We start from the raw sequence: 21,036 nt of genomic DNA on the forward strand, positions 1-21,036 counted from the left end.
GTCATTTCTTATGCTGGAAATATGGGTCCCGCCTTTCCAGGGAAAATCTCTTCTTTTTCCTCAATTTTTTCTTCATTATTTCCTATTTCTCTCTCTCTCTCTCTCTCTTTCTTTCTCTTTCTGTCTCTCTCTCTCTCTCTCTTTCTTTTTCTTTCTTTTCGTTCTCTTTCTTTCTTCGGACTCTTGCTGTCACCAGGCTGGAGTACAGTGGCAAGATCTCGGCTTACTGTAACCTCTGCCTCCCAGATTCAAGCGATTTTCCTGCCTCAGCCTCCCGAGTAGCTGGGACTACAGGCACGTGCCACCATGCCCAGCTAATTTTTCTATTTTTAGTAGAGTCGGGGTTTCACCATGTTGGCCAGGATGGTCTTGATCTCTTGACCTTGTGATCTGACTGCCTTGGCCTCTCAAAGTGCTGGGATTACAGGCGTGAGCCACCTCTCTCAGCCAATAGCCCATATTTTATCCCCATCTTTTGTTTTTTTTTGAGACAGAGTCCCACTCTGTCGCCCAGGCTGGAGTGCAGTGGCACAATCTCGGCTCATTGCAACCTCCGCCTCCCAGGTTCAAGTAATTCTCCTGCCTCAGCCTCCTGAGTAGCTGGGATCACAGGCACCAGCCCCCACACCCAGCTAATTTTTGTATTTTTAGTAGAGACAGGGTTTCACCATGTTGGCCAGGCTGGTCGGGAACTCCATACCTCATGTGATGTGCCGGACTCAGCCTCCCAAAATGCTGGGATTACAGGCGTGAGCCGCCGCGCCTGGCCCTCATCCCCATCTTAGTGGTAGTGTGAGATGACATTGCTGAATAAAAAGGCAGGCAGTGTGCATGGAGATGATCAGAAGCTGTTCTTCTTCCGCAGGCAGACTCAGAAAATAAAGAGGAAGTTAGTCCTCTTGGGTCGAAGGCTCCCATCTGGATTCCAGATACCAGAGCCACAATGTGTATGATCTGCACAAGTGAATTTACTCTCACCTGGAGACGACACCACTGCCGGGCCTGTGGAAAGGTTGGCGAAGATAACACCCATCTCCATTGTGGTCTTCACTGTCTCCAGGCTGTACATAGTGAGGAAGCATATTTCCCCTCGTAAACCATTATAGTTCAAGAATAACAATAACAATTATTATGTTAATGGTAGAAAACATGAATGGTGTTTTCTCTAAATATTTAGGGGCAAGGGGAATCTTCTTAGTGAACTTCCACCCTCCAACTTCAGAGTTACATTAGAACATCAATAATAAATAACTTTGATTCAAAAACGAAGTCTAACAAATCCACAATTAAATCGGCCCTCACATTTACAGCTATTATTTAAACTGCATCTCTCTAGTACTAAGTATCTATAGTATTCAGTAGGGGGAATGTTCAGTGTTGAAGTTATCCCTAGTGATGTTTCTAAGCCTTCATGATCTCATTAGTAAAGTGGGTGTAGAAACAGTGATGTCAGAGAGTTACTCTAAAGATTAAATGAGGTTCTATTTAAAGAGCATTTAGTACGGAGCCCAAAAACTTGGTAGAGGAGCAGAGATGTGGTCGTTGCTGCAGCAGTGATGATTATGATGGTGACAATGATGGTGATCAGTATACCTCACAGGCTTTTTTGCATGCCAGGTACTGTTCTAAGCATTTTGCACGTATTAACTCCTTGACTTTATTATTTTATGTAGTCAGCCCTCTGTAAGTAATCATCTGTTGCCCCTTCATCTTTCAAGGGTGGTACCATGCATTAGTTCACTATATGCTTGAACTCCTTAGAGTTATTATTGAGACAAAGTGAGACTCAGTGACTCTGAAACTGTTTTGAAAAGTGGATGGCACTGTAAATTGTAACATACTTTATGGTTTGGAAACACAAGTTATTCTAATGAAATTAATGGAGTAATTCCAATGTGTTTTCAGATTGTATGCCAAGCTTGTTCATCCAATAAGTATGGCTTAGATTACCTGAAAAATCAACCAGCAAGAGTATGTGAACATTGTTTCCAAGAACTGCAGAAATTAGGTAATATATAAGTAAAGATTTAACCAAAAATTCCTTTATTCCTCAGATGTTTTCAAACAACCTTCTGACAGAAACACCTTTGGTACATTAGCAATATGATTGTTGATATTTATCTCCAAATTTATAGTAAGCTTTCTTAATCCTATTTTGTTGTAATTCTGGGAGAGGTTGGGCTGAAATTTGGTTTTAGTCTGTATAAAAGGTTTTGCTAAGAAAACTGTAGAAATGAATTACAGGGTAAAACATTTGAAACAGTAAAAGGGAACTTTAACTTTCAAATAATTTTGAAGTGTCTATAGTTTCACACGATAGCGTGCTCATTACAAATCATTTTACCTATATGTAAAGTAATTCTCTGTGGAAGCGTATTAGGTGGCACTTCATTAGCTTAATTCTAGTCAGTTGAACTGATTCAGTGAGATCTTACTGTACATCTGAATGTGCAGCTTTTTGACCAAACACGAAATGATACTTCCTGTTTCCCTGCTCCTTATTTGTAGGTGTCCTCCAGTAAAATGAATGCAGCTTAGCAAGACTGCTTAGGTCTATGTTTTGGGAAGAGATTTTTAGTTAAATTCCTGAAAACTGTAGGATCTAAATTGTATTTATTTATTACTTATTTATTTTGAGATGGGGTCTTCCACTGTTGCCCAGGCTGGAGTGCAGTGACGCAGTCTGCAACCTCCACCTCTCAGGTTCAAGCGATTCTCCTACCTCAGCCTCCTGAGTAGCTGGGATGACAGGCACGCGTGACCATGCTTGGCTAATTTTTGTATTTTAGTAGAGATGGGGGCATCTTACCATGTTGACCAAGCTGGTCTCGAACTTGTGACGTCAAATGATCCACCTGCCTCAGCCTCCCCAAGTGCTGGGATTACAGGCATAAGCCACCACGCCTGGCCAGGATCTAAATTTTTAAAAGTCTGTTCTTCATTTCCCTGAAGGATAGCTTTTTATTAGCAAGGAGGAATTTCTAAGTGGATGACATGATATTTCAGAGTGTGCATATTTCTAGATTAATAATTTATTGTCTGTGTACATTTTCCAAGAAGATCCATCCATCTCTTCCTTTATGTTCCTCCCGTTAGTCTGGGTATATGGTATAAACTGCAGACATTCAAAATTCGTCTTTGAATTCTCCTTCCTCATCACCTATACACATTTGGTTAGTAACTCTTGTCAATTTTATCGTCAAAAATCTTTGTCTTGATTTCTGCATCCCAGCCCTAATAAGGCCTTTGTTATCTCTCATCTAGACAACTATAATAATTTCCTAACAAGTTTTCCTGCTGTTAGTCCTTTCTCCTTAGTACTGCCAGATATAATCAGTTTTTCCAAATTTAATCTGCTCATGTCACTCCCCAGCCTAAAACGTATAAACAACAGTCCAGTTTCCTTCAAACCAGCTCCCTTTTTTAATCTGGCCTCATTATTCTCCAAATAGATTATTTAATTTCATACCTTTCTGCCTTTGCTCACACTGACCTCTTGGTGTGCAGTGTTCCTCCTGCTTGTTTTAACCTGGCAAATTCCTACTTATTCCTTCATGGCCAACTTTTATTTTATTTTGTTTGTTTGTTTTGAGATGGTGTCTCGTTCTGTCACCCAGGCTGGAGTGCAGTGGCGCGGTCTCGGCTCACTGCAAGCTCTGCCTCCTGGGTTCCCTCCATTCTCCTGCCTCAGCCTCCTGAGTAGCTGGGACTACAGGTGCTCACCACCACGCCCAGCTAAATTTTTTGTATTTTTAGTAGAGACGGGGTTTCACCGTGTTAGCCAGATGGTCTCAATCTCCTGACCTCTTGATCCGCCCACCTTGGCCTCCCAAAGTGCTGGGATTACAGGCGTGAGCCACCATGCCTGGCCAGCCAACTTTTATCTTATTATCTTCTCAGGTTTCCCTGAACCTCTACAATCAGAATTCATTACTTCTTCATCCATGTCCAATAGCCCCCTTTTAACTACTTTGTTCATTGGAGTTGGTCTAGTATCTAAACACTTAACAGTACCAGGGTTCTTTGGGGTTTATGTCAGTAGGGAAGGTTTTTTGGATTTTTTTTTTAAGTTGGTAGTATAGTCACTTTTCATAATTCTAAAGGCATGCAAGAGTAATCCTTTCACATGGTTTAAAGTTCAAAAAGTATAAAACCATAGATAGTAGAAAGTCTGCCTTCCACTCAACTCCCAGCCATCCATTGTCCTTTTCCAGGAGCTATCAATGTTGTTTCTTAGTGTCCTTCCATGGATATTTTATGCAACAGTGTTATGGATTTGAATGAAATTGAATTGCAAAATGCTGAGCATTGCCTACATAAGCGTGCCTGGTTTGTTCTAGATCACCAGCACTCCCCTAGGATTGGATCTCCTGGAAATCACAAATCTCCTTCAAGTGCCTTATCATCAGTCTTACATAGCATTCCATCAGGGAGGAAACAGAAAAAAATCCCAGCTGCTCTCAAAGAAGTAAGTGTTTCCATTAAACTTGCAATGTGATAGAGGCTGAATTATTCATATGCATATAATACACTGTTTTTCTTTCATAAAGGAAGATGTCATTTCCCACAACTATTAAGTCATGAATTTTAATACTGATGATGGATGTGGCTGATGCCTCACAGTCTTGCTTGGTCTCCCGTCTGACCTAAGTCATTTAGAAAATGGCTGTTGAAAGGTTTAGAGAACATTTAATAGCAGTGATAGAAGGTAAAGATAAGTTGGACACGCATGAATTTTTAAAAATGACTTTGAGCAGGACCCTTGCCAGAGGGAAGAAATCCACAGGATATTTTGGGCATTTTGTTAGCCTTTACTGATCTACACGGTTTATTTGTAGGCGTTGGTTGGTTATGCACAGCTGATATCACTGATAGTAGGTTGTCTTTCCTTTAAACTTCCTTTAAAAGAAAATTTTAAATAGTGATAATAGCCTGTATGCTTAGACCTGCTAATGGTGTAATCCACAGACATCGTTGATACTCTATCCCAGTTCCTCAAATTTGAGTGTCAAAGAACAAACAGCATTACCATTTTGGCTACTCCATTATGATCAGTTTATTAAGGAGGTCCATCTGGCTGGTTTTGTGGCCAGCAGAATAGTTTTTAATTTGGTTCTCTTGCTTTTTTACTGAGGAGGTGTTCTAGCATACGTAGTGGCAGGAAAGAACTCTAAAAATTTGATCAAGATCATGTTTCTTATGTAAAGTTACGAGTATATTCCCAGTTGAAACACAATGTTTTAGAGGTTCATGGAAATTATAGCCGTATCCATACTTTGTTTCTTGTTACGTCTGAATAATAATTCATTGTTTGTGTATACCACAGTTTATCCAGCCATCTCTTATGGAATATTGGGTTGTTTCCACCTTTTGGCTATTACGAATTATGCTGATAGAAATGTTCATGTGCAAATTTCTGTGTGGACATATGTTTTCATTTATCTTGGGTATATACCCAGAAGTAGAATTGCTTGCTCATATGGTTATTCTATGTTTAACTTTTTGAGGAACAGGGAAGTTGTGTTCTTATTCTAGTAATGTTTAAAATATTTTTAGAAACTCCTCTTTTTAGAATTACATTGAGAGCCTCAGTACTCTCAGTAATGGCAGACTACATCTTTTGAGCTGGATTTTTTTTTTCTTAATTTCAATTGCTTTTGGGGTACCTGTGGATTTTGGTTACACGATGAGTTATATAATGGTGAAGTCTAAGATTTTAGTGCACCCATCACCTGAGCCTTATACAGTGTACCCAATATGTACTTTTATAGTCCCTGACCCCCAACCCTGATTTACTTTGTAAATAATCAAATCATTGGAAGAAATGTTTTATGTATCAGTTAGGTGATTAAGTTGGTGAACACCAGTTTTATTTTTAAAAATCTAGGTCTAGTCATGGCTGTTCAGTATTATGGTTGATCTTCTTGTGTGGCTAATAAACTGATCCTAAATTGGTATAAAGGAGAAATGTAATATATTTTGAGCAACATTAATAACAACTTAGATAAGAACATGGTAGGATTCCAATGTAACTATATTTTAAGCAAAATCTCATTTGAATGTTAAACATTTTAGTTGGGTTTTTTCCTCTTTTTTTTCACTGAGATAGGAAACAATTCTAGTTTTTTAAATTACTTGGTAGTCTTTATAAAGATGTATTTATAGAAACCTGCTGTTGCTTAACAAATATTTCTAACTTAATGTTAGATCTTAAATTTTCCACTAAACAATATATAATTATTTTCATGAAATTTATAAGAAATTAATATAATTCATCAATTAATATGTGATTAAATATATACTTTTAAAATTCACAGGGCCCGCCTGTATTAGTTTTCCATTTCTGCCTAATAAATTACTACAAACCTAGCAGCTTAAAACAACATACATTTATTATCTCAGGAGTCCAGGCATGGCTTGGCTGGGCCTCTGCAGGGCTATAATCAAAGTTTTGGCAAGTACTGAATTCTCATCTGGAGGCTCATCTGGGGAAGGGTCTGTTTCTAAACTCATTCAGGTTGTTGACAGAATTCATTTCCTTGCACTTGCAAGACTGGGGGCCCTGGCGTCTTACTAGCTTTTGGCTGGAGGTCATCAGCTCCTTGCCATGGGGGCCTCTCAACATTGCTACTTAGTTGTTCAAAGCCCACAAGGAAGAAAATTTCTAGAGTGTTTCCTAACGAGACAGGGCCATATATAATGTAGCATGATCATGGGAGTGACATCCTATCACCCTCACCAAATTCTTAGTTAGAAGCAAGTCATAGATCCTGTCCACACTCAAAAGGAGAAGAATGTACAACAATGTGACTCTCTACGGCAAGGGTCATGGAAAGCCACCTTAAGCATGTGCCTGCCATACCATTACTAAGGTAGATCCTAATCTTTTTTTTTATATCTCTACTCCTCCTACATTTTTAAAAACACAACTTTGAATGACCATTATTAGAATCAATAGGCCAGGCACAATGGCTCACATTTGTAATCCCAGCACTTTAGGAGGCCAAGGCAGGCAAATCAACACCAACCTGGCCAACGTGGTGAAAACCTCTCTCTACTAAAAACACAAAAATTAGCTGGACATGGTGGTACGTGCCTGTAATCCCAGCTACTCCGGAGGCTGGGGCATGAGAAGCACTTGGACCCAGGAGGTGGAGGTTGCAGTGAGCCGAGATTGTGCCACTGCACTCCAGCCTGGGTGACAGAGTAAGACTCTGTCTGTCAATAAATAAATAAATAAATAAATGCTTGCTGTCTTTTTGCGTAGAGATGAAAACATTTTCAACTTTTATGAAGTAAAATTAGCCTGTTTTCTTTCTGACTATAATTTGGGAAGCAAAGACTGATTCTTAAAATGAGCTTCCTTAATAGAATTTTCTGTTTATTATTCTGTTTGTATGGTTTTTTTAGAAGTCCAAAATGTTTTTTAGGAACAGAATTAAAAGTTCAAATAATTTTCCCTGATGCCCCAAAATAACAAAACATACAGTCCCCAAATCCAGCTTTTAGAAAAGCATTTTAGTCTTCTGGAACTATTTTTCTTCACCTGCCAACCCAGAAAACACAGACGAACCCACAAAGAAACATACGCAAACGCGTGCAGGCACAGTTAAACCAAGTAAAATTCTATAACTGCCTCTAACATGGTTTTTTTTTTTCTTTTTTATGCTCATGTTAATAGCAGAGTTCAATTTGTATAGTAGCACTTTGAAAATATATTTCATTCTGAAACATTCTATCATTACAGTTATTGTTTTCAGCACCTATTGGTTACAAATAATTTGCTGTTACAATTTGTCTGAAAACCATTAAACTTTGCATGGGATTTCTTATCTAGGTATCAGCAAACACAGAGGATTCTTCTATGAGTGGCTACTTGTACAGATCAAAGGGCAATAAAAAACCCTGGAAACACTTTTGGTTTGTCATAAAAAATAAAGTACTATATACATATGCTGCAAGTGAGGTAAGATCTGAAATCTAAAGATGAGTAATTTGGGGTTTTCTAATGCCAACTGGAAGTAATTACAGTATTTTAAAATCCGTTTGTTTTACATATGATTTTTTGCTTTGCTTTTGGATGGGGGAAGTCTTGTTGCTGTTAATTTTCAATGTGAACAGTGTTCTTGCTTTGTACCTGAAGAGCTCTTTCTCAAATGTGTTAGGAATTTTCTATATTATTAAAATGCAATTTTTTGTGTGTCCTGTAACTGCTAATTACTTTACTAAAGGCAGAGCTGCAGCCAGGCGCATTGGCTCACACCTGTAACCCCAGCACTTTGGGAAGCCGAGGGAGGTGGATCACCTGAGGTCAGGAGTTCGAGACTAGCCTGGCCAATATGGCGAAACCCTGTCTCTACTAAAAATACAAAATATTTGTGGAGTGCCTGTAATCCCAGCTACTTGGGAGGGTGATGCAGGAGAACTGCTTGAACGCAGGAGGCAGAGATTGCAGTGAGCCAATATCGCGCCATTGCACTCCAGCCTGGGCGACAGAGACTCTGTCTCAAAAAAAAAAAAAAAAAAAAGGCAGAGCTGTGTTTCTTTCTGCCAAGCTCTCTTGGGTGATATTCCCTTTACTGTCATCCTCAGATTGCATTGATCTGACAGCAGCATAGATAAGATAGATTTTTTTGGATGATAAACAATTTCTAGCAGTTTATTCTAATTCTGTCCTTTTCTCCTATCTGATCACCCTGTGTTCCACCATCCTATGAAAACACTGCTCTAGGGTCCACACTTTTCCTTAGTGGGATCCAGGTAAATAGCTTACTTTCTGCATCCATAAAATGAAAGTAATATAATCACGTGCCTTCCTTGGTTTAGTGAGGATATTGTAAAATTCAGTAGATGTGAACATGCCAAAAATTCTGTGCCACAGTGCCTGGCATACAGGGTACTTAGGGAGGGAGTGGCTCAATGCATATTGTTGAGTAAATGAAAAATGAATAAGTTGTTAGAATTATTACCTTATATGTGAATAACTGAAATTAAAATTAGAGCTATGTAGATCAAGAGTTTTCAAATCTGAATTTTGTCTCAATCTAAAACCTTTCTCCATTTGTGTATTTTAAATTAGGACGTGGCCGCTTTGGAGAGTCAGCCTTTATTAGGATTCACTGTTATTCAAGTTAAAGATGAGAATTCAGAGTCTAAAGTATTTCAGTTACGGCACAAAAACATGTTATTTTATTTATTCAAAGCAGAGGATGCTCATTCAGCCCAGAAGTAAGTAATCTGGCCATATTTTTCTTTTATTCATGAGATTTCAGTTTTTTAATGGTTGCTTGTAAAATGACCTACTTTAAGGCATGGAGACAACTCAAAATTTAAATCAGAGATTCTAATTAGAAAGATTTAATATATTATTCAAACTCTTCAGAATTGTTTTAAAGACAAGGCAAGGGTATCTGGACTATTTTCAGGAGGCAGAGGGGAAAAGAAAATAGGTAGTCCTGTATAAAGTATTTTGTCTACACATGACTTCAGAGGAAGCAGCGTGATGCTGCTCTGCTGAAAGGAAGGAAAGCCAAGGCATTTGACCTCTCCTTCTTTGAGGGTAAGAATCTTCCCTTGAAACATTCCAGGACTTTGGCAATCCAGCGATTCAATTGTGCCATGGAACAGCAGGAGTTGAAACAGCTGCTCACTAACTTCTTTGGGGAAAAGGTCAAACACATTAAGAGACTTCCATGCTGTTCCCGGTGACTGAGTAAAAGGAAATGGCTATCAGTTTAGATGGCAAAGGCTGAAACAGTCTCTTCAGAATTCCAGCAAGAATCTTAGATGTTATTAGTTTGCTTAACATAGAGATGCATATCTATCTCTGTGAAATTAGGTCTCTTTCGAACAAAATAGTTCAGTTTCTCTCTCTTTCATTTGACTCTTTACTTTGGCTTCACAAAATAATACATTTTTGTTTTCAGGAAGAGGTGTTCATGTGTTCTCCACAAGCTTAAAAGTGCATGAAAATAAAAAAGAATGCTTTGAGTAAGCAAGGCTTTTAGTTTCTTAAGGCAGTTAAGATTAATGTACCAGAATTGCACACATCCTGAGTACCAGCCAGGCACAATGTTACACACACTCTTTTCAGTCTATTTTAGGATATCCAACAGTACATAGCTCTTCTTCCAAACCTTTTGGCTACTGGAGAATATTTTAAAATTATGTCACTTAACTATCTTTTCTATAAAAATTATTTAGACAAAATAGTAATTGCCATAAGATTCTGTCAGATATTAGCTTTCTTATAATTTTAATCTGTATTCATCAAACTGAAAAAAATTACCGCTTTTCAATGTATATCATCTTTTGCTTATGTCATTGAGTTGACAAGATAGAAATGCCACCAAGACAAAATTACATGTAGCTGGGTAAAGGAAATCAGATTACGTGTAATTTAGATCGACCCAGGCTAAATTATAAGTTTCTCTTTATTAATATCATATGGATTGCTTTCTGAAATACATGACAGAATATTAAAATGTATTAATTTTAGTGGAAAATTTGGGGAGTTTTTTAAAGTCTTGCTATGGCAGTATAACATATGCTGTTTATGTTCAATATTAAATTTTTGAAAATTCCTTAAAATTTGAACTGAATCTGTTATAGGTTGCTTTTACTAATTAAACTGAGTGATTTCAAGTGTTCATAGTTCTCTGGATTCTCGTCTGTACTTTTTTTTTTTTTTTTTAAATAGAGACAGAGTCTCGCAGTGTTGCCCAACCTGGTCTCAAACTCTTGGGCTCAAGCAGTCCACCCATCTCAGCCTCTCAAAGTGCTGGGATTACAGTTGTTAGCCACCATGCCCAGCCTACATAAAATAATAACGTAAGAAATGAGATTTCCATAAGAAAGAAAAAAAAGTTCAGAAGCAATTACATTAGTAGTGAGGAAAAAGACTACTCCCAAGTATCTTCTGATATATATCTTCTGATGTATCTTCTGTATAGTGTCAGGTTAGACTTTGAGACTAAAGAATTTTGGAAAGACGTCTGTGAAACTTTGAGAAGGTTTCTTTTTTTTTTTTTTTTTAAATCTTTATTTTTATTTTATTTTTGAGACAGAGTCTTGCTCTGTTCCCCAGGCTGGAGTTCAGTGGCGCAATCTCAGCTCACTGCAACTTCTGCCTCCCGGGTTCAAGCAATTCTCCTGCCTCAGCCTCCCAAGTAGCTGGGATAATAAGCGCGCACCACCACGCCCAGCTAATTTTTGTATTTTAGTAGAGACAGGGTTTCACCATATTGGCCAGGCTGGTCTCGAACTCCTGACCTCAGGTGATCTGCCCGCCTCAGCCTCCCAAAGTACTGGGATTACAGGCATGAGCCACGGTGCCTGGCCTAGAAGCTCTTATTTAGCATGCAAACTTTTGATCAACACTAGATGCCAGATTCCTTTTAATTGTAAATATTGAAACAGATCTGGACTAGGGGATATACAAGGAAACTGGTTGCTAGAGTTAAGGTAGGAGGAGACAGGGAGCTAGTGTTCCTAAAAGCACTGAGTCCGAATTTGATAAAAAAGAAGCCGTAATAAAGCCTTCACTGACATATCAACTTCCAAAATAAATTGGTAGCATCAAGACTTCATAGAACTTTTACACATGAAATGGTCCCTTCCTCATGCCTATCAGAAATGAGAAGCACACTTTCCAGGCTAAATTTTGGACCAAATTACCAAATAAACAGTAATTCCATGTATGCAGAAGGCCACTTTGCTACAAGAAAAGATGTTACTGGTGAGGCACAGTGGCTTACACCTGTAATCCCAGCACTCTGGGAGGCCGAGGCGGGTGAGTCATCTGAGGTCGGGAGTTCAAGACTAGCCTGACCAACATGGAAAAACCCCATCTCTACTAAAAATACAAAATTAGCCGGGCATGGTGGCACACGCCTGTAATTCCAGCTACTCGGGAGGCTGAGGCAGAAGAATCGCTTGAATCCAGGAAGCGGAGGTTGCAGTGAGCCTAGATATAGATAGCGCTATTGCACTCCAGCCTGAGCAACGAGAGCCAAACTGTCCCCCCCCAAAAAAAAGATCTTACCTACGTTGTTATGGTAATGAGGTCCACAGGCCCAGCTGTCATCTATATGGTGTTCACATGACAGATGATTAGATTTTACAAATCTAACAGATTTCTCTTCTCAATAGGTGGATAGAAGCATTTCAGGAAGGCACAATATTGTAGCAGTATTGGTTTCATCTCTTCTGTGATTCCAAAGAGGTGGAATTTCATCAGAATGGAGTAAATGCAATTCGAAAATTGTATAAAAATGAACACTGCCAAGATAAAGCCAACCAAACCCTTCATCAAAGAAATTGTTTTGTTAGGTATAAGCAATTTTAAAAGGTGTTTGTTTTTTCATTTATGTTATTTATTAAAATTTTGATGTTTACTTAATGGTCAGAATTATTTCTGAGACACACTGAATTCTAAAGTAAAAACTTTCTTAATACTGTATACTGTATTAACTATTTGTGACATAGTCCACACTGTTTTCTTACCTTACTTTGTAACATTCTTACTGGTGAAAAGTCTTTGTAAGGAAAAAACACATAGCAAGGAGCAAATTTCCACAAAGTGCTTGGTTTGGGAATCGTGATTATTATAAAACTGCTGATGAAAAAATGCATGTCTTTGAATCAATACACTTGGGTGAATTTTTGTATCTTTTAGTGGAAAAACACGGCCAGCTTCTACCTCAGTAACTGTGAACTGAAATTTCAGTAAATTGTCGAAAGTATTTCTATTGTTAGGTGCCTCTTTGGCAAGAGTTAATATTACATCATCAAAGAATTATAGCAAAGGGATAGAATCTGAATTGTTTAAAACTGTGAGTAGGAGTGAAGATTTTTTATTTGCAGAATACCACAAATAACCAACTCTTGGGGCTTTTAAGTCTAATCTTTTAAAAAATCTACCACTTCAAAACAAACATAAATGTATCATTTTTTAAAACAGCAAAATATAGCAAGCATTATGTTATACAATATTCCCTGCTATTATAAGAGTTCTGAGCCCAAGTCGATGATATTTGTCTCTAAAAGTAATGTTACATTTCCAAAAATATTTTGCATTACAAATGGAACTGGAATTACTATATCAGAAAAAGCACAATTATAAGCCAGTAATAACTGAAATTATATAGTATTCATTTTCAAGAAGGTCCTTTTCTTCCACTTTGATATCCTCCCTCCTAATTAAAAAAAAAAAAATCCTTTCTCCCATTAAGCAGCTATCAGCACACCTCCTTAGGAAAGATTTAGATTCATAATTCTGGTGCACTTACTGTTTAACATATGCACTACCTTGTACATAAAATTGTTGATTAGCAGAACAAAATGAAATAACACAGTGATAAAAGCCATCCCTGATGTTGACAATATACAATTTATTAATGAAGTTTAAACTAGAAATTATCTTAACGGTCATGAGCGGTGGCTCACACGTGTAACCTCAGCATTTTGGGAGGCCAAGGCTGCTGGATCACCAGAGGTCGGGAGATCGAGACCAGCCTGGTCAATATGGTGAAACCCCATCTCTACTAAAAATACAAAAATTAGCCGGTCGTGGTGGTGCATGGCTGTAGTCCCAGCTATTCAGCAGGCTGAGGCAGGAGAGTCACTTGAACCCAGGATGCGGAGGTTGCAGTGAGCCGAGATGGTGCCACTGCACTCCAGCCTGGACGACAGAGCAAGACTCCATCTCAAAAAAAAAAAAATTAAACAGCAAGGTTATCCATAGAATATTTATTTAAAGGGTGTAAGAATTTTCCTTTCTACTTCTAAATAAAGGATTTCCTAATTCAGTGTGATCCTTAACAGCAACCATGAGGATTACTGAGTGCCTTTCTGGGGCCTTCTGAATGCTATTTGGTGCAGCACCAGAGTCCCTACTAGATCTAGAGTTGGCTGCTATAGTTTTTTGTGGCTATTTCTTGCCATGGAGTCATTTTAAATGTGTTGCAACCTCATACACAATCCTAACGTGCCATCCCCTTTCTGTCATAGCAGGTACACTACACTAAAATTTCTTTGTAGCTCAATTTTATATAATCAAGATCACATAAATAAGGCTTCCATGTTAAAATCATTGCAGTTTTTAGTGTATGTATTCTTTTTGGAGGCCAAAGTTATACCTTATAAAGTGTTTCTTTCTGCTGCATTCAGTCTGGCATTTCGCAAGACAAGTTATGTGGGGTTTCTTTCCCTCCTCTTGAGCTCTCAGCCTTCTGACTACAAGGTTTGGCGTAAGCCGTAGGATCTAAAAAATATCAGCCAGGCTATTCTACCTTCCAAGACCTGGCTGAATCATGAACCAGTTCTAAATCTAAAGAGAGTGAGAGAGGGAAGAAACCTGGCACAAACTTACAGTCTCTTTAATTACATGTAAAATGCATGTGATTGTATTCGCTATTGGCTTAGCCCCATGGAGGGTTTAGAAAAATGTTTAGTCTCTGTGGATGCTATCCAATTTTCCTTCTCCCAAAAAGATGTTTTAAATGTGGAATAGTATCACATTCCCCTGCCCCTTTATGAGTCCTTCATAACTTACTAAACCCGATCAATTGTTATTTGTGTAACCCGGCTCATTCAGTGTCAACTAAGAACCTAATTATATGCAATTTATTGTTAAAAAAAAAACTATAAAAATATATTTTGATAGATAATATTTTAGAGGAAAAATGATGTTGGGTGCAGTCTATAAATGGGGAGAAAAGTATAAGTATGTAGATCCCAAGAATACTGTATTTATTATACAGATAAGTGTGCCTGTGCTTCCATCAAACCCTCTTTCAGGTATCTCCTTTTAATTCATAAGGAGGAGAGAGAAGGGCATTTATAAAGCTAAGCTAAAATGATGCTAAGCATAATGTAGATGAGACACCAGGCTGAACCAGGGGAAGGCTGGCATTGTTAGTGAGTGTCCCCAACTAGTACTCCACCTTTATCTGTGGCAGCTATAAATGTTTAGGACCTATCAGAGTCCTAAGAAAATGAGAGTAATTATCTCTGGCATCATCCACATTTCTGAACCTCTTTCCAATATCTTTTCCCTTTTTCTGTAATGTAGGTAGCATCCCCCTATTGTATTTTGGTTGCCCAAGATGCTTGATTCTTTTGAGTGTTTAGCTGCATTTCTTAAAATGAGATCAGACCAACCCTTGATTCACATGAAAGCTGTAATGACACAACAAAGAGAAGGCGACAGTTTTAAAGTATAATTGTCAGCCGACTGTGTATTTTATATTTGGTTCATAGAATATATCTAGACGTGGGAAAAGTCTTCTATTTGGTAATTTAGTTAAAATGTAAACGTTATATCACAGCAGATGTTGGTATGTTTTGGAGTGTGCTTCCATTCTGCTCAGGTTTTGAAAAGTTTGAGGTCCATTGTAGTCAAATGTAGTCAATGGGATTTCCAGAGAGATATATTCTGTTTTTCTTATTGTACTGCACACTCCTTGAAGGCAGATAGTGTACTTAATACCACTGTCTTCCATAATACTGCCCTAGGTCTTTCTCATTTTTAAGAGACCGGGTCTCACTATGTTGCCCATGCTGAACTCAAATGCCTGGGCTCAAGCAATCCTTCCACCTCAGCCTCTGGAGTAGCTGGGACTACAGGGGCATGCACCACCAGGCCTGGCTTTCTGGGTCTTTAAAGAGAAAATATTTGTTCAGTTGAATAAAGGACAGGATTCTTGTCATCTACAACTCCAACACAGCCTGAAAATATCCACATTGTAACCTGGACTTTAGACAATCTCTCTCCACTATCCTGCAGAGCTCCATTTGTAACGACTGATTGGCTATCTGCATGAGTCCTCAAGCATCTCAGACTTTACATGAATAAAACTCAACTTTCTTCCCATTCAAATCTGTTTATTTTCTTCTGTAAGAGAAAGATACCATTTGAGACTCCAGAATCTGCCTCCAACTCTCAACAAGACTCTGCAATTATTCTTGTATCCTTTCCATCCTCATTGCCCTGCTGTTATTACATAGGCCCTGGTTCAAGTCCTTGTTACTTGTTCCCATTATTGCAATAACTTCTAATTCCAATGCCATTGTGTGATCCCATTTTAAACACCGCCAGAGCAATCTTCCAACAACATACCTCTAATCTAGTTTCATCCCCACTTTTACATGCTTCAGTGGCTTTCCCAGCGACTTGGCATGGAACACTTCCTCAGTTGCCATACACTCCAGCTAACTCTGACCCAAACTTTCTCTGTTCACAGTTTCCTTTTGTTTTCTTCATTCACCCATCTGCACCTCTGACTGCTTATCCAGGACTTCTCTGTGATAGCTGACCCTTAGTCTTTCTCTCCCCTATTCCTCCAGATTAGATCCTGTCTCCTTCCTGCAACCCCCACACAGCCTTTAGTTCATAATCTTTTGTATGGTGCTTAGCACCTTCTATCCCTAAGGACAACTTATTCATTTGAGATTTCCCCCACAGCATCTGGCAGGGTGCCTTGCATGCAGTGGACACTCAGTATTTGCTGAATTAAATTCCTTCCTATGGATCCCTTCTGATTTTTTTTTTGAAGTGCCTCTAATACACATATTCTGGGGCTTATGCTACTTTTAATGTCATTTTCTAAAGGAAAATCTTATCTATGACATTTTCCCTTATAAGAGATAATTGTTTTGAGTAGGGTGTTTTTTTTAAAAGATAAAGATAGGAATTTTTTTTTAAGCCTAAATATCAAATTCCTTTTCCTTTGGGGTTGGGGAAGGAATGAAGGGGGAACAACTTGCTCTTTCCTATGAGTTGGTCATAGCATGTAAGAACCAACCTTGAAATAGTTTTTTTTAAATGACTTATAATGTATTTCTAGAAATACTTTGTACTTAAAATGATAACCGTTTGTATCTTTTTGTCCATATAAAGATACTTTATAAATAAAAAAATTAGCATTGTAAATAATGTTAATATGTATTATATTTATACAAAATAAATGTAATATATTTCGTTGGTATGATTTTTTTACCCCTTAAGACAAAGTCTTGCTCTGTCGCCCAGGCTGGAGTGCAATGGCGTGATCTCGGCTCACTGCAACCTTCACTTCCTGGGTTCAAGCAATTCTGCCTCCACCTCCTGAGGAGCTGGGATTACAGATGTGCACCACCATGCCTGGCTAATTTTTTGTCTCCCTCAGTCTCCTCAAGTGCTGGGATTACAGGCGTGAGCTACTGAGCCTGGCCAGCATCATACATTTAAAGATGAACTTCGGCCAGAGTCACATATGTACAGATGAACTTCGGCTGGGCACAGTGGCTCACGCCTGTAATCCCAGCACTTTGGGACGCCAATGCGGGCGGATCACTTGAGGTGAGGAGTTCGAGACCAGCCTGGCCAACATGGTGAAACCCCGTCTCTACTAAAAATACAAAAAGCCAGACATTGTGGTGTGCGCCTATAATCCCAGCTACTCAGGAGGCTGAGGCACGAGAACCTCTTGAACCCAGGTGGCGGAGGTTGCAGTGAGCTGAGATCATGCCAGTGCACTCCAGCATGAGCAACAGAGTGAGACTCTGTCTCAAAAAGAAATAAAGATGAACTTCATTTACCTCTTTTCCTAAGCATAATTAATGGAAACACTTCTTCACCTACAAATGATGTTCCCAAAATGGCTTCTACTTCCAAGTTTTAACAAGTCAACTTACAATGACTTAAGTGAATTAATTGGGTGATAAGGGGTAACCACAAGCATCACTACGGGCATACATATTCTCCACAAAGAATAGTGAAGAGGTCTCAGATTGCCTGTATCCATTGGGCCTATAGTGCAATCGTGCACTGCGTAACAATATTTCAGTCAAAGGCCACATATACAATAATGGTGGCATAAGATTATAGTCCTCTTTTTACTGCACTTCTTTTTCTTAAAGGACTTACTGTACTTTTTCTATGTTTATATATATTTAGATACACAAATACCTACCATTATGTTACAGCTGCCTACAGTATTCAGTAACATGCTGTACAGGTTTGTCCTAGGTTTCTGACTTAAGAGCAACAGACTACATACAGCCTAGGTGTGTCTAGGCTAGACCATCTAGGTTTGTGTAAGTACACTCTATGATGGGCATAAAATGATGAAATTGCCTAAGGACTCATTTCTCAACATGTCCCTGACGTGACTATACTTTCATAATTTTCACCTTTGGGACCAGCTTATGGTATTGACAGGGGTTTCCCTTAAAACCAAACCAAATACACAACAAATAATGCTAAAAGGTAGAGGTTGAAAAAAAAAAATAAAAATCTCACTCTCGCCCAGGCTGGAATGCAATGGTGCCAACACTGGACCAGACTCCTGGGCTCAAGCAATCCTCCCACCTCAGCCTCCTCAGTAACTAGGAATACAGGCCTGTACCCCCATGCCCTTTTTTTTTTTTTTTTTTTTTTTTTTTAAGAGATGGAGTTTCTCTATGTTGCCCAGGCTGGTCTCAAACTCCTGGCATCAAGGAAGTCTGCTACTTCAGCCTCCCAAAGATCTGGGGGCAGAAGCCACTGTGCTCAGCAGGGGTGGATTTCTAATGAGGGATAAAGCATATTTTTACTTGTTAGGGATTGTTTCATGCCTTGATCTCTGTCTGCCGAGTTCCAAAGAGAAATAACAGAGATGTTCTCATTCCCAGCAAACGTTTGTTTTTCCTTCTTTGGATTTCTGCCCTGAGTTTGTGGCTGCTTTCCTACAGTGCCGACCTAAGCTAGGTAAAATAGAAATTTCATGGTAAAACAAAGGAGATTAAAAAAAAATAGAAATTTCAAGAATGCTTCAAAATCTAAAGCGCAGAGTACTTTGCCCACAGGGCATTTATTCCTGCCACACCTTGTTGCTACAGGTGGCCACTGTCAGAATGCGATTTTCCACCAATGTCTCTTCACTTCACAATTTGAAAACTTTTTTTGTAGAGGCAGGGTTTTGTTATCTTGCCCAAGTTAGTCTCCAACTGCTGGCCCAAAGTGATCTTGCCTTGGCCTCCCAGCAACCACCTGCCTTGTTTTCGTTTCATACATCATTATTGATAGCAGGCATTGTCCTATGTGCTTGGTAATACATCACGGAGCAAAACAGACAATAAAACGGCCATTGAGGATTTCCTATATATATATATATACACACACACACACACACTATATATAGAGGATATGGAAAAAATATATATATAGAGAGAGAGAGTCTCATTCTGTCACCCAGGCTGGAGTGCAGTGGTGTGATCTTGGCTCACTGCCGTCTCGACTCAGGTGATCCTCCCATCTCAGCCTCCAAGTAATTGGGACAACAGGCACGCGCCACCAGGACTGGCTAATTTTTTTGTAGAGGCGGGGTTTCGCCATGTTGGCCAGGCTGATCTCTTAACAACTGGGCTCAAGTGATCCGTCCGCCTCGGCCTCCCAACTTGTTGGGATTACAAGCGTGAGCTACCGTGCCCAGTCTCTAGTGATTACATTCTTGCCCTGTTTAGCCATTATGTCTCTCTACTCACAACAGTTTATAAGTGAAACTTTGCCTTACCATTTGCATGAGTCGGCCTCAGCTTGTCATTATATATAAAGTTTAAATATGATTGGACTCTATCCAGGGGCCAGTTTTCCAGAAATTAGAAACAGATATGCCTAAGACCCAGAGGGTTATTACTCAAATCTGAAACGTTAACTCAAAACTTCCCCTAATGCCCACCTTTGGCAAACAGTGCTTAAACCTTTGCACGTGGCTGCAAAAAGTACCTGGCTGGGGACGCGTAGCTCTGGCAGGGCACTCTGCCTCCAAGCCAAAAGGGGGCAGTGGACTCACAGAGCCGCTGCTCGGCCCTCTGATCCCTCCACCCCACCCTGGGAACGTCACGACCTCCTCTCGCCGCTTCTCCCCGTCGCTAATGCGCAGGCGCTGGCGGGATAGCGCGCCGCCGAGCCAAGAAAGGGGTCACGAACTCTGACCCTCCCAAATACCCAAACACAGAAAGCTCCCTCCGCAGTGAATCTCGATCCCCCCTCCCGTGGGCTTCCTTCAACCTCTCTTTCCGAAGCGCCCCCCAATCCAGCAGTGGCAACCGCGGGACTGTCGCGTCGGCGCCCGACGCCGGAGTCAGCGGGGCGCAAAGGCGCCGGTAAGAAGCGCTGGGTGGGGACACCAGCGACCGCGTCGGGGGCGGGGGGCGGGGGATGCCTTTCACCCCAACGGCCAACGGACGCGCTCCCAGGGCATCCCCCGGCCTGCGCCCTGCGGCCAGCGGGGCAGTTTAGTTTGGGCGCGCCGCTTTGGGCTGCTGGAGTTGGGCTGGGAGCGCGGAGCGGCGGCGCCGAATGCTCTGGGCCCCCGGAGAGGCTGGGCGGCGGGGCGGCGGGGCCGGATGCCGAGCGGCTCGGAGCATACAACCGCCTCTCCCGGTGCGCTCATCGCAGCGTCTCTGACCTTTAACCTGCAGGGAAAGCTTCCGCGGTGCCGCAGCTTCCCCCGCCCCGGGGAGCCGCGCGCAGCGCCAGGGCCTTGAAGGCGCACGGCTGACGCCGGAACGAGTGAGACCGGGGAGAGGCCGACCCTCGGCTAGTGGCCGCAGGTCCCGGCCTGCATCCCCTGCCTAACTCTCGTGCTTTCACGGGACGGACAGAATGACGCCCTCCACTTTCACTTTTCTCTCACGACAAATCTGGCCAGGGTCGTCGCTGCCTGTGGACCTGGATCTTTTCGGAAGATGTGGAACGGCCCCAGGGTCCTCACTGCAGGGGGCATGTCCAAGCTTCCGATAGATAGCTCTTTTGTTAAGAAATTCTTTTTTCACCTCGTGCAGATACCATTTTTGTGCAGTACGAATGTTGCCGAGTTGTCCCATAATCTTCAGTAAGTAGGTCAGTCTTTAAAAAAGTAACCGGAAAGCAAAAGCAAAAAGACCTAAAATTAAGGCCTTTAGGGTTTAATACCTCTAGACGTTGTAAATAGACCTTCAATTTTGAGGTTTTTTGAACCATTTCTGCTGTGTGGTTGGTGATACTCAATGATTTTTTTTTTTTTTTTTTTT

The 21,036-nt window shown here is 40.3% G+C and overlaps 2 protein-coding genes across 6 annotated transcripts in view; both read left to right on the plus strand.

The window, feature by feature from the left end:
• Positions 1–16,977, plus strand: part of FGD6 (FYVE, RhoGEF and PH domain containing 6) — a 144,308-nt gene extending 127,331 nt beyond the window's left edge. Inside the window, exons 16-21 of the mRNA XM_017861741.1 lie at positions 866–1,012; positions 1,906–2,008; positions 4,341–4,468; positions 7,838–7,966; positions 9,080–9,228; positions 12,151–16,977. Coding sequence (XP_017717230.1) covers positions 866–1,012; positions 1,906–2,008; positions 4,341–4,468; positions 7,838–7,966; positions 9,080–9,228; positions 12,151–12,187 — 693 coding nt within the window. The 3' untranslated portion in view covers positions 12,188–16,977. The remainder of the gene's footprint in view (positions 1–865; positions 1,013–1,905; positions 2,009–4,340; positions 4,469–7,837; positions 7,967–9,079; positions 9,229–12,150) is intronic.
• Positions 16,978–19,879: 2,902 nt separating this feature from the next.
• NR2C1 (nuclear receptor subfamily 2 group C member 1) overlaps positions 19,880–21,036 on the plus strand; it is a 61,948-nt gene continuing 60,791 nt past the window's right edge. For 3 of the 5 annotated variants that reach the window (XR_001883279.1, XM_017861745.1, XM_017861742.1), the window contains exon 1: positions 19,880–20,127. The gene's annotated coding sequence lies outside the window, so the exon portion shown is untranslated. Of the gene's footprint in view, positions 20,128–20,783; positions 20,867–21,036 lie in introns of those variants that run through there. The other 2 variants (XM_017861743.1, XM_017861744.1) reach the window with 2 other exon arrangements.

This window comes from Rhinopithecus bieti, unplaced genomic scaffold (genome assembly GCF_001698545.2).
Source record: "Rhinopithecus bieti isolate Rb0 unplaced genomic scaffold, ASM169854v2 scaffold_61298, whole genome shotgun sequence".
Lineage (NCBI taxonomy): Eukaryota > Metazoa > Chordata > Mammalia > Primates > Cercopithecidae > Rhinopithecus > Rhinopithecus bieti.